Below are 14,036 nucleotides of genomic sequence, written 5' to 3' on the forward strand. Positions count from 1 at the left end.
GCAGTTTTCCCCTGCGGTTTGCACCAGGTAAACGGAGAGGCACGTCATACTCCCGGATGGGGACGAGGGCTAGTATAAAGACGTATACCCTCTTCAATATAATCTATACATTTTGTGAAATTCTAGAGATAATTCCTATGTATTTTTTTTCTTGTTTTGCATCAGTGTCTCCTGTAGCCCAGGCTGACCTTGAATCTGCAATGAAGCTGAGGCTAACCTTGAACTCCTGACTCTGTGCTTCCTCCTCCCAAGTGCTAGTTAGGATCGCAGACCTGCACTGCTGCACTGGTTTGTGTGGTGCTAGGCATCGAACATGCCTGCCTTTATATAACACGCTAGGCTAGCGCTCTACCGGCTGAGCTGTAGGGCCGGCCATATACAGTTTTTAAAACTGACAAGTATTTCTAGGTAATATTGGGAAATTAAAAGCAAGCAAGAATGGCCAGTTTAAAAAGTCATAAGAGCTGGTTGTGGTATGGCATGCCTGGGAGTCAGGAGGGTGAGAGAGAGGCTTGAGGCCAGCTTGGGCTATGTAGGAAGACCTGTCGGAAAGCTAACAAACAAAGCAAAACAAAAATAAAACAGAACAACAAAACTGAAAAAAAAAAAACAACAAAAAAGTTAAAAAGGACCACAACTTTTAAATGACCACACCTTTTAAATGATCACACCTTTTAAATGACCACACTTTTTAAATGACCACACCTTTTAAAGTTATTATGACAGATCTGGAAGGGTGGCTTATAGTTAAAAGTTTGTTTCCCAGCATCCACAGGGCAGCTCATAACCACATCTAATTCCAGTTCTAGGGGATCTGACACCCTCTTCTGGCCTCTTTGGAAACTGTATACATGTGGTGTGCTTCTGTACACGCAGCTAAAACTCCCCTACACGTGAAATAAAAATAAATCTTTAAACAAGTTATTAAAGCACCAAGCACCATTATAGTTTTATAATAACCAGAACCTGCGTGGGGAGAAATATATACTTGGAAGAAATGTATCCGAAAAGAGCCAAATACCCATAATAATTAGAATATGTAAATCTGGCATTTTGAAAATCATATCAGGACGGCTGATTAATTGGCTTGAGTCTCTGTAGCAAAGAAAAAGTCACAATAGGATCCAGAGGCGTTGAGGCAAAGAGACGGAACCAAAGAGAATGGGAAAACAGAGGGATCTCCGTCTGCCCTGTGTACAAGCAGAGGAAGAAAGATCCATCTGATCTCTCAAGGGGCATTTAATTTTCTGATATCAAAACATACCCTGAAGAAAATTGCATGGCAAATGGCAAAGTGGAAGGGGGTGCTCATAGTGTGTAAGATTCCTATGCTATAGACTGTGTTTTGCCCGTAGCCATGTGGCGCTCTGCTTCATGAAGAAGAAGATGAGGACTAATGGAAAAAAAATCAACCCAAATTTGCAACAAGGATGCATGGGCCAATAACCACATTATAAAAAAGGTCACCACCTCACTGGCCATAAAAAAGGCAAATTAGAGAATGATATGCTATTTACGCATTTCAAGTTGGTAACTTTTCTTTAATTACCTCATTTTTGCAAGACGTTTGTGTCAGGGTTACTTGACAACCTATATAAAAAACCTCAATGACCTCATTGCTTTCTTTTTTAAAAGATTTATTTATTTTATGTATATGAGTACACCGTAGCTGTCCTCAGACACACCAGAAGAGGGCACACGATCTCATTACAGATGGTTGTGAGCCACCATGTGGTTGCTGGGAATTGAACTCAGGACCTCAGGAAGAGCAGCCAGTGCTCCTAACCACTGAGCCATCTCTCCAGCCCCGCTTGCTGCATTCTTTAACTCATCTGCTCTGAGGTGCGGGCAGGGACATGTATAAAGGAACGTGTAATGCGGCGAGCTAGTGTCCGTAATGCAGAGGCGGCTAAATGCACAGCACCGGGGAATTTGTTCTATAGATCTTAAGTAACTGAAGGAGGAGCCACCAGGACGCATTAGACGTCCCATTATAAAAGAGCTGCACAGCGGCGAGGGAAGTTCACGGTGAGTCATTACAGGGAAACACAAATACTGTTTTATTCAATAAAAGATGTAAGGATCTGCATACATCTGAAGAGCAGAGGGACACACATTCTATCCTGGCAATCTGACAACTTCTGAGCGCTGTTTACTCAAGATTCTCCCTTATGGCGGTTTTGCTTTGGCCCCAAATTTTCTTCAATGAAAGCACAACATGCTGGTAGTGAAGAGAAGAGATGGGGTCTGGGTATGAGCCTGCATGTATGTATGTGTATACACACACACACACACACACACACACACACACACACATACACACACACACACGTGTCCTCTGTTACGTGTGGCCCTTCTGATGTGGAGGCATTAGTCCAGATTATAAACCAGCCCATTTTTTACCATGATGCTTATAGGGCCTCATTCTCACCTATAGGCCTGGGATGGCCCATCCTCTCCTTACCACCCCATCCCACCCCGATCCCTCGCTGGCCCTGGGTACCTGTGTGAGAGCCTGAGAGTGAGCTGAGGAGCCTCGAGTGCTGGCTGTAGCCATCGTGTACCTCCACTATGTCGTTGAGGGCCGTATGGAAGAAGGCAAACTGGCCAAACACCACTGTGGAGGAGACAAAGCATGGGAACCTCAGTGCAGAGGACTGGCAGGCTGTGGAGGGGCGTGGGGAGGAGATGGAGGTCTGCTGCTGGCTTTAGGCCTGAGCAGCGCAGCTGAAGGGAGTTACTGGTGCAGGGGCCAACAGTTAGCGTGCTTTTCTGCTGCAACATTAGCACGTGACAACCCTGGGCACAGGGACACAGACAGCTGGGGAGTCCCTGGCTGGTCTCCACAGGGTTCAAGGCAACATTCACAGGAGCCAAGGTCAGGCTGGGTGGAGGCAGCCTGAGCCAGTCTCAATCTTGTCCACGTGGTAGCTTCAGCAGCTACGTGAGGATTTGAAAGGGTTTCTGGTAACAGCCTCCATTCCTCCCCCTCCCCCTGATCCTAAGAACCTGTGAACACTTGGCTTTTTTTTTTTTCAAGTTCCCAGACAACCAGGTCAGCCCTTGGATACCAGCTCTTGGGCAATAAGAAGTGTGGGAGTGGGGGGCAGCCACAGGCCCCAAGGCAGGAACAACGAGTCTACAGAGTTGGGCAATATTGCCACCCTATTCATCTGAAAGACGACGTGGCACTCACCCAGCACCCATTGGGTGCCAGGGACCACACTAGTTGTGTGTAGTCTTCTTTGACTGTGGCTTTCCTAGAAATGATTCATAGTTTGTAGACCAAGAAGCAGAGGCTCGGAGGTTAAAAGAGTTCCTCAGACCCTTGTGTTAATTTGAGAAGGGACCACAGGTGCTTTGGCTTGGAATTTTCAGCTCATAGGAAGCAGTACACGTGTGTGTGTGTGTGTGTGTGTGTGTGTGTGTGTGTGTGTGTGTGTGTGTTTTGTGTACATGCATCATGCATGTTGTATATATTTTCCTCAGGTCATGTGTGTATATGCTATGTGTGTTTTGTATATATTGTGTGCTGGGGCAGAGAAGGAGGGACTCAGGCCACCAAATAAACTCCTTAATACAAAACAGTCGGCAGTGTGGAATGTAGCAGCCACCGTAGTAATCTTAGGTCTTGAATACGGGCTGAGGAGGAGAGGAAGCACATGGGGAGAGAACATTCCTATACCCTGAAAATTGGTACAGCACTGGGTGATCGCAGCTGCCATCCCATGGAGCTTAGCAGGGCATGCAGAGCTCCTGCTTTCGTGCCTCTTCCCACCCAAGCCTGCACTTAGCAACTAGAAGAACGTCTCAGGAGCTTTATTTAACTCTGAGGGTCCTGGGGCAGCATGGTGGAGTGATCCTATTCCCGAGAAGGGGAGCACAGAAAGGTCTCTGGTGACATGATGTCAGAACTGAGCTGGGGACAAGTCACTCCTTCCTGGAGGGGAAGTCTGCCTCTCTTCCCCGGGCTCAGGCCTTGGCCTTACTGAGGAAGAGGAGCTCCCTGGAGCGCCACGTCCTTAGCAGCCAGTGCTTGTGGACCTCAGGGACAGCTTCTAGCTGCGTGATGCTGGCCAGGCCAGACTGGGTCACTGACAAATGACTGAGCTCCTTGTCACGAGAGCAACTGAAGCAGAGCGCTGCACACTGGCTGTCTATCAAGGGCTTCTGGCTTTCTGGACAATGTTTCATGACTTTCCTCAGTGGAATCCTGCAGGCCTACAGCTCCTGTCTCAGCGGGGGTGGGGTGGGGTGCGCACACAGAGCTGAGGGGGCAGAGTTGTGGACGGGTTGAGCCTGGGAGTTACGGAGGCAGGAAAGTGTCTCCCACCTTGGGGATGCCAGGCTTCAGAGGAGCAGGTGGCCCTGCTGGGTGGCACTAAGCGCTTGCTGAATGACTCAAGCATCTGGGCCCTGCCTTTTGCTCTTTCCATTCTGTGTTCGAGAAGGAGTAGCATGGTTTGCTCTGGATGGTCAAGATGACAATCTTTATTTCTTCAGCCTGGGTGTCTCGGGATCTGGAAGTTTCTCTGACTTCTTAGGGCAGATACTTGCCTCATGGGTTCCTTGCTCCTCCTCCTTTCAGCGCCTGGATTCTCCTCAGATGGGCGACTAGAAGGATGGGGTTCCCATTCTGCCTCCCTTACCAGTTCCTTCAAAGCAGTCTCCATTCCCCCTTCCTTTCCTCCTGCTCCCAGGGCCATTTACAGCTGGGCTCCCGGCAGGCTGGATCCTGCCAATCTCGGCTGTGCTGAGGGGTTTTGGAGCACCTGGCCTTTGTCAGCCATTGTCAGCTCATGCCCACTCCATGCCTGTGAACACCTCTCTTTCTCCTCTGGTCAGAAAGCCTCCTCCTGGTGTATCTCAGGACACCGTGTTGCCTTGCCTGGGAAGCTGTCTTGCCAGGTCCCACAAGGGGTTGCCATTTTGGAAGAAATGGAAGGAATCAGAAAACAGGAAAGCAAACCAAGAAAACCCTACCGTAGTCCTTAGGCACGGTGACAAAATACAGACAGGTCTGTCCACTGGTGTAGTTCTGGGGGTAGTTTGGAGACAGGACCACTCCATCGGAACCAACATACTGTCCACCACAGGGAGCTGAAAAAGAAGCCAGACAGGGGCCTGGTGACTTGGTGGCCTCTTATCAGCTGCTTGTCTTTCAGTCCAGCCTGAGCCTCTGGCCCTGTACACTTGTCCTTACCCCGAAATCGACCCAAGGACACACACCAGCCTTTGCCCTGGAGGCATTAATGCTGGCTTGAGCCCTTCCTTGAAGGCACGTGCTTGGGGCTTACAGTAGAACCTAGACATAGACATTGGTTCCACGGCTGATGCGTGCAGGCGCTGGTGTTTACTGAACTTCTTTCCCCACACTTTACCTCCTGGGAACCTCACAGCCAGCCTGTTCCTATTCTTGGTGCCAGCTTCCACAAGTGGCCCTGGTCCTGACCTCTCCCATGGACCCAGGCAGACCCTTCATTAGTTTTCAGTTTGGGTGGCCCCCATGCTCTGGGGAGTCTGACACACAGATGACAACATAGATCATCTTGTGGCCTTACTTTACACAGACATCACTCAGAATGCCCACAGCCTCAAGGGTAAACCCAAGGTCACCTTTGTCCCCCCTCCATGGTATGTACCTCAGGCTACAAGCCTCAGCTGAGCGTCCACCTGAATGGGAATAGGCACACTCAAGAGAAATGACTGTCCAGGGGTATTGAGACATTGGGTGAATGATAAAGCCATTCCCCTTTGGTGCAAACCCATTTGTCAGAGCCTGCTTGCTTCACAGAAGTACCCCTGAGGCCATGTCCTCCTTCTCCTCCCCCACCACAGACCCTTCTGACCACCATCTATCACAAGACATCCCTTGGTCCTTCAGCCCCTAGGGTCCTGGCTGTTCTCACCTGTGCAGACTGGCCTCGGGTTGTTCCACATCGGTTTCTTATCAGGGCCCAGGATGCAGCTCAGGGTGGAGGCACCCTCAACCTCGTAGCCCCCGTGGCAGTAGTAGGTGATGGAAGAGCCAAGCTTCAGGTCGGAACCCACTCGAGTGCCGTTCTTGATGGACCCAGGGTCAAAACATGACTCTCTTGGGTTTTCTGAGAAACAGAACAAAACAGATAGAGTGAGGGGGTGGGGAAGGGAGAATTCATCAGTGACCTATGAGCAGGACAGAGGGTCTCAAGATGCCTGGTCTGTTTCCCTTCATGTCTGAAGGTGAGAACGGTCTTCAGGATTGAAGTTCTCCTCCCTGCCCCTTCTTGCTGTGACCCACAGAAGAGGAAGTGGGTTCTCTGCCTTGGGTATCCTTTTTTATCTCCTTGTTGGCTTCCCCGGAAGTTGGGGGACAGTACTGCTCTGCCTGTAGTGAGCCTATGTCTCTGCCAACATCCTGGGGAAAGGCAGAGGACACTACAAGAGAAGGTCAGTGCTCAGGCCCAGACCCTGGCTCCGCTCTCACCCCAGCCGGCATAGGCGAGGTTTCCTTGGCTTCCTATCTCCAGCCACATAGCTGGCAACAGCCAACCTTTGAGGCCATCTTTCTCCTCTTCATCTGTTCCTTCGCTGTGCTGGCCTGAGGGTGGAGCTGACAGCAGCTCCACAAGGCTCATGAAAAGGGCACTAAACCCAGAACCAGGGAGGAAGTGGAAAAATCTCACCCCCACCTCTGGTTGGATACCCCAAACCCCTGTGATGTCCAGTTTATTGAACAGTTTTCTGTGTGGCCGCACACTCTGCCCAGATAGGCAACTGTGGATGTCCCCAACTCATTGATTCTTTTTGACACCTCTCTGGACTACGCTTAATATTTCCTAAGGGCTAAGAGTACCAGCTGGAGCCTGGCTAGCTGAAGGAGAAGTAGCTCTCTGGTCTTTCTGCCCATAGAAATCCCAGGACATCCTGGTAGGCAGCCTTTACTCCACCTGTCATCAGGGCTGTCAGCCAGGCAGGGACAGCACACTGCTTAGGCCAAATGGCACTGGGAAAATGTCACTGGCCCTGGGATTTTGGGTAGAGTGTCGATGTAGGGCAAGAATGCGGTGTGGTTCTTAGCATGCTAGCCGCCTCGGCACGAGGGCTCTGGCGTGGAATGAGCTAAGGAGGCAAGAGCTGGAAGAGAAGATATCAGAGTTCAGAGATAAATGGCTCGGGAGGAATTTTGCTGAGGGCAGTCCCTGTCACCTGGGTACCTTTTAGAATGCACACATACATGGCAGCCATTGCTCGAGGCTGTCACTTAGCTGCCAATCAGCCTGTTGGGTGATGGGGCAGGACCCCAAGGGTCTATAATCCTGTCATGTCCATCGTCTCTTCCATTTGAACCCTCCGAATGTTCCTGCTCTTCAAGGCATCCCCACAGAGCTAAGCAGGGAGCAGTCAGCAGTCCTGGGTGTATTTCTGGAACTCGCTGGGCCCAGAGAACCTTCTCTTGCCTGGCAAAGGGCTCCTCCTGGGCTTCCTAGTGTGCCCCCTCGGTACATCACCCTGACCCCTGCATCAACTCTGACCTTTTCTTATGCCTGAGGCTCTGGCTGGACAAGGAAATGGCCACTGGATGAATCAGATCCAAATCTCAGAGATGTGGTGACCTGTCACCCCATAAATTCAGAATGAGTCAAATCATGTTTGAAATTAAGAAATTGAAACCAAGCTCGCACAGAGCCCGAGTCAGCTGTGGCACTTGCTTTCCATTTCTTCTTCCAAGCTCAGTGATGGAACCCATGTTTGACTGACAGCTCCCAGGGACCAGCACATATCCCAGGTTCCTGGGCAGCCAGGACTGGCCATGGAGATGGGAAACGCAAACAAGACCTTCTGCTTCCCTCAGAGCAGACAAAATCGTTCCAGGCCTACACAGCCCTGCAGGTGTTGCCCTATTGTTCTCCCTGTGATGTCACTTCATTGCCTGTCATTTCTTTGATGACTTTCTCCAGACACACAGGCCTCTGTGCATAGTATGTCCCCACATCTGGATAGGTCCCTCTCACTTTTTATATTGAATGAACCCATTGACTCAAATCTATGCACTACATATACTCCTGGAATGGGGTCTTCCCCAGGAGCATGGCTGACCTATTAGGAGACAAATCCTTAAAGAAAACTGATCCTTCCTTATCCAGAGGTCACTAATCGTCCATGGGTTCCCATTTGGGGTGGGGGCTTATCAACCCCTTTCTACACCATGCTAGAATGATGACCAGCTCTTTCCAAGGTTAGCCTGTCTGGGTGGGTTTCTTGAATTTAGCTTTCTGTCCAGCACATCTGGTTCTCTTCTGCGATGATGTGTTCTATTCTCCTGACAGGCAAGGCAAGGACATTTATTTCCAGTGACTTCCAAACTCCTGGAGGATGGGAACAATGACTCAGTCTTCTTGTAACCCCAGCAACTACCTCAGAACTTAGTACCAGGGCTGGCCGTGTGTGGTACAGAGTGTGGGCCTGACATACTGTGGCTACCTTGTCTGGCTGGACAATGAGGGGCGTGGCCACCCAACGAGCTCCAGGAGTCAGCGTGCGTTCACATCTGCTCACATTTCAGAAGAGGACAGGCTTTCCGTCCTGAGTGCTATTACACTAATAACAGTGATGACAGCCCACACATAGGAATATCACTTTGTCAGTCTCAAAGCCCCTCCGAATCTGTCATCTCGCCTCTGTCCTCGGCAGGCAAAGCCGGGTACAATCACACTCCAGGAGCCATATGAAGAATGTGCTGATCAGAGGAACAGAATGGGTTCTCCAAGCCATTCAGCTAGTGAGAGGTGGAATGGGGATCAGAGATAGACCTGCAGCCAGACCGAGCTTGGCTGTAAATAATAAAGCAGGATGACCGACCCATCACCATCATGGTCATAAGTAAAACCCAAGCTGCCCAAAGCAGCAACACAGAAACAGCTTCTTTCTGGTCTTCATAGATGAGCTCCATTCCTGCTCTTTCCAAAAGTAAACTCCTGGAATGAAAGTCGAAATGTTTAACTACTCCAGGGAGTGGTTACAAAGGGAGGATGACGGCTAAGGACATGACCCAAGTCAATAACGTGCTTGCCCTGCAAACATGGGACTCAAGTTAATCCCTGGAATCTATGTGCAGATTCTGGGTGTGGGATTGTGTGCCTGTAATCCCAGCACTGGGCTATGACAGGCGGGCTCACTGGACAGCCAGCCCTGCCTACATGGTGAGATACAGATCTAGAAGAGAGTCTTTCAAAGGATGCAGACTGCACCCTTGAGGGTGAGTTATGGTCTCCTCATGCACCTGTATTCATACATAGACATACATACACACGCAGAATCACACATACACAGATATACACATACACAGGCACACACACACAGGCACACACACAGACAGACACACGCAGACATAGACAGGCACATACACACACATACACAGGCACACACACAGAGTCACACACACATAGGCATACACTTACACAGGCACACACAGACACAGACACAGGCACATACATATACAGACACACACAGACATAGGCAGGTACAAACACACACATACACAGGCACACACATACACAGACACAGGCACATACATATACAGACACACACAGACATAGGCAGGCACATACATACACATACAGAGGCACACCCATATACAGACACAGACACAGACACACAGACACACAGACACACAGACACACAGACACACACACACACACACACACACACACATGTCCCTATATCAGAATGTATGTGTGCTTGTTGTAAGATGGGAATGTGGAGAATTGTGGGTACAGGTGCTCTAATTGGTCCTTAAAGAAGACAGATGTCATACTAGCATTAATGATTAGCTTGACAGAATTTAGAATCACCAGGGAGATGAGCTGATAGGTATGCTTTGGGGGATGATCTTGATCCTGTAAATAGCACCCTTGTGCTCTTTCATATATTCAAAGTCTGTAATATACATACATCTGCACATATGTCCACATATGTACATATATACAGTCTTTGAATAGTAACCATTTGTAACATAATTTTACTGCCTACATTGTAGATAGTGTTCTAGAGGATAATAACTTGCCAAGTTCACAAATCAAGGAAGAAGTAGAGCTAGGATTTGGGTAATGCTGTCTGGGATAATTAAGGAAGAAGACGAAGTCAAAAGGAGACTAATGGAGCAGAAAAATGTGGAGTGCCTGGGAGCCCAGAATACCGTCCTGACTATTAATAACCTCTGAAGAGCACAGGGTATTTGATACACGCCAGGCACCGTACCAACGGCTTCAATGCACAGGATCATTGAGCTTTGTAGCTTGGCTGTGTGGGAATTTTCTTGCCATTACTTTACGGATGAACAAGTGGGGATTTTGAGTGGTTAAATAACCTGCCTAAGGTCATCTGATTGCTAGGTACTAAACATGAATGTTCAATCCAGTTAACTGGCAGGCTATGCTCTTGGCCAGGCAAGGACCGCAGCCGTCTTTGTGAGGTTTTATTAACACATGGTTATGCCTACTCCTTTATGCTCTGCCCCTTGGTGTTATAGCATCCAAGGGCAGAGCTGAGTGCCTGTGTCAAACAGACCCAAAACACACTCTGTGTGTGTGTGTGTGTGTGTGTGTGTGTGTGTGTGTGTGTATGTGTGTGTGTGTTATATGCACATTTGTGTGTGGCATGTGTACACACTCGTGTGTGGGTATATACCAGAGGAAGACCCCTGGTATCCTACTCTACCATGTTCTGCCTTGTTCTCTTGAGACAGTGTCTCCTGTTGATGCTGAAGCTAGTTTGGCATCTAGCCAAGCCTTAGTGCTCCTCCTGTCTCTGTCCCTCGATGCATTGGGGTCATAGGTGTGTATACAGCCCTGCCTGGTTTTTTTTAATGTGGATGCTGGGATCTGAACTCAGATCCTCATGCTTGCCCTGTATATGTTCTTACCCACTGGGTCGTCTCTCTGACACCCTGGGTTTTATGTGGGTGCTTTGGGATCCAAACCCAGGTCCTAATGTATGCAAGCTTTTTCCTAAGCCAACTCCACATTGTGCCCCCACCATACCCCAGGTGAATTCTCAACACATGCGTATGCCCATTCTTTTATGTTTTGTCTATGGTCATTTTAGCTCTACAAGGACAGAGCTGAGAAGCTATGACAGAGAAATATTATCTAAATATTTATTATTTCTGACCCCTATTTATCCACTGGCCTAACTCCAAAAGTGAATGGCAGAACCAGAAGGCTAACGAGACGCCATCAGATGGTAACCAGTCTATGACAGAACGCCAGTGTTGAAGCACTAGGAATTTAGATTTGCACAGGCTACCCTGTCTATATGAGCTGGGATAGTTTGGCTTTGTGTGCATGTCCCAGAGGTTGACAATGGGTATCCAATATGTTGAGCTGCTGGTGAAACCTTTTAGAGATGGTGCCTCCTTGGAGGTAATCAGAACATGGGGTCGCTGCCTTTGAAAATGATTAAGGTAATTTCAAGGGCCTCTGAGTTATAGTGGCCAGTTACAGACACAGGAAGACTGGCTCCCGAGTCTTTCCAGCCATCTGTTCTCTGTCTGGCCATGTAAGGCCATGTAATCTCTGATTCATAGGTTCCCTCCACTGTGGTTCTGTTCCCTCCACTGTGGTTCCACTCCCTCTACCTCTCAGAGAGGTCAACCAGAAGGCCAGTTTCAATCTTTGACTTTCAGCCTAAAACGGTGAGCTAGAGAAACCCCTTTTTCTTTTAAAGGAACTAAGCCTTGAGTATTTGTTATAGCAACAGAAGATGGAGTAAAACACGGTCAGTTTCCCAAGATGTTCGGAGATTCTGGCTGAGGCCTAAGGAAGCCTGAGATTCAACATGAATCCTCACAAGGTGGGGGAATGACTGGGAAGGTGTTAGCTGGCACGTACTGAGAGAGATTATGAGAGTGAAGTAGAATTATAAATGAGCCTTCTAGAGAATAGAGAAGATAGAGTGATTTGAAAACAGAAGCAGGATGACAGAAAAAAAATAGAAAAGAAAAAGAAAAAAATGGTACCTAGCTCTTTTAGCCCTGGGGTATGTAAATATGTAAGACTCGGCCATCTGGGGTGGGGTGTGTCACAGGGAGGATAAATATTCTTCAGGGTCTCTGTGGTCTAGTCTGTCACCTTCCCTTCTGTACTATGTTGCTGCTTCTGGTTAAGCCCATTGGCCCCACCCTTGGAGCTCTCTACCACCAGGCCCTTACCTGTGTAGTCAATAACGAAGCCAGCATTGCTCACAGATGCGTCGCTGCGGAAGGCGAGGAAGAGGCTGTTGCTGCTGCTTTCAATGCGGCTGGGGAGCTGTGAGCCATAGAAGCTTCCTATGAGAGGGCTGAGGGAGTCCCGTCCATCGTAGATGTGAAGAAAATCATAGCCAGGCTCCAAGTTAAATCTGGAGAACAAAAGTATCCCATACCCACCCCCGGCTGAGGTCAAACAGGGGCTTGCGCTGGGGCCTCCCAGAAAGCAAGCCCAGCATCCCATGGTACCCTCCCCCCAAAGACTGAAGAGGATGAGGCTCTAGTGACATTCTGGTTGGGAGAGAGGTTACAAAATGTGATTTGAGGACACAGGAGTAAGATTCTAGTCAGTGAATGTTCTCAATTCTGTAGCCAAAGACCTTAGGCTTTGCTCATGCAGGAGGGAAAGCAAGTTGCCAACTCCAGGCAGGAAGGAGCAAAGCTGGCAGGTATGAATCCAGGGTGCTTGCCTGATTTCATTGTTCTGCTGCCATACTGGTTTGTACTGACTTTTCTAAGAGCACAGAACTATCCAGGGAGCCATCTCCAGTAAGAAGGGACCTGTCACCAGGAAAGGCCTCGTTTTCTACCTCCATCCCACGCTAGCCATCTTCAGTATTTGTCACCACCTGGGTCCTAGCATCACCTTCAGATGTCTCTCCCTGAGCTACATGACCCTAGTGTGGGATGAAATCCATTCTAATTGAGAACAGGAGTTCATGGATATAATTTATCCCTGTAGGGCATCTAAGCTTTTGATATCGTGACAAGATGTTGTCATCGGCAAATGTGTCAGGCCACATTCACAGCTATGGTGGGACACAGGAGGCCCATAGGCTGCAGGATGGACGCACCAGCCTAGAGAGAATGAAATAGAAAATGACAGATAGGAAGAAGTGGAGTCTCATGCCGTGTGTGTGTGTGTGTGTGTGTGTGTGTGTGTGTGTGTGTGTGTGTGTGTGTGTGCGCGCGTGCGTGCATGCATGTGTGTGTGTTAACTGGCTCACTCCTCCTTTTGGAACTCTGCTTGGTGTAGTTAATAACTCTAAATGTTGGCCTGCTCTCTAATGCAGGATTCTGTTCTTGAGCATGTGTCAAAATTGGCAATTTTTACTAAATCAAATGTAAAGAGATGAGAAGAGCTGACATGTAAATGTGTTTTCGGAAGACAGATTTCTGATGCAAAGGCACCCCTGGAATGTGGCAGGGACACCGAAATGGACCATTCAGTAGGACTGAGAATGAAGTGGCCCTTCTACCCTTTGGCCAAGACAGGTGGTGTAGAGTGGGGCCATAACCTGGCTAAGGCTGTGGCAAAGAGGATAGTGTGAGAAGGGAAACAGAGTGGGTGTCTAGGAAGCAGATGAGTATCCTCTATACATGGAGTCCTCCCACTCTGGTGTTGACTGCAGGGCTGCCTTCTTTTTCTGAGTGACATGGTCTCCTTATTCTTTCAAAAAGTCTTCAGAGAAAGGCTCTGGCTGAGTCTGTCTTGGTCACAAATTATGGAATGACTTCTTATCTATCTATCTATCTATCTATCTATCTATCTATCTATCTATCCATCCATCCATCCATCCATCCATCCATCCATCCATCCATCCATCCATCCATCTATCTATCTATCTATCTATCTATCTATCTATCTTTTTGAGACAGTTTCACATTGCTGCCTAGGATGGCTTTGAACTCTTGAACTCATTGCGATCCTGCTTCAGAACTGGGCATGCAGGCATGAGCCACCATACCCTGGGAGAACCAGCATTTTTCTGCTTGTATCTCTTCCTACCCTCTTCACGTCATTGAATTT

At 48.6% G+C, this 14,036-nt stretch overlaps 1 protein-coding gene across 1 annotated transcript in view; it reads right to left on the reverse strand.

Annotated features, from left to right (window-relative positions):
• Csmd2 (CUB and Sushi multiple domains 2) overlaps window positions 1-14,036 on the reverse strand; it is a 569,599-nt gene that overhangs the window by 97,334 nt on the left and 458,229 nt on the right. Inside the window, exons 29-32 of the mRNA XM_032897562.1 lie at window positions 12,191-12,378; window positions 5,910-6,104; window positions 4,984-5,100; window positions 2,504-2,617 (exon numbers count right to left, since the gene is read on the reverse strand). Coding sequence (XP_032753453.1) covers window positions 2,504-2,617; window positions 4,984-5,100; window positions 5,910-6,104; window positions 12,191-12,378 — 614 coding nt within the window. The remainder of the gene's footprint in view (window positions 1-2,503; window positions 2,618-4,983; window positions 5,101-5,909; window positions 6,105-12,190; window positions 12,379-14,036) is intronic.

This window comes from Rattus rattus, chromosome 1 (genome assembly GCF_011064425.1).
Source record: "Rattus rattus isolate New Zealand chromosome 1, Rrattus_CSIRO_v1, whole genome shotgun sequence".
Lineage (NCBI taxonomy): Eukaryota > Metazoa > Chordata > Mammalia > Rodentia > Muridae > Rattus > Rattus rattus.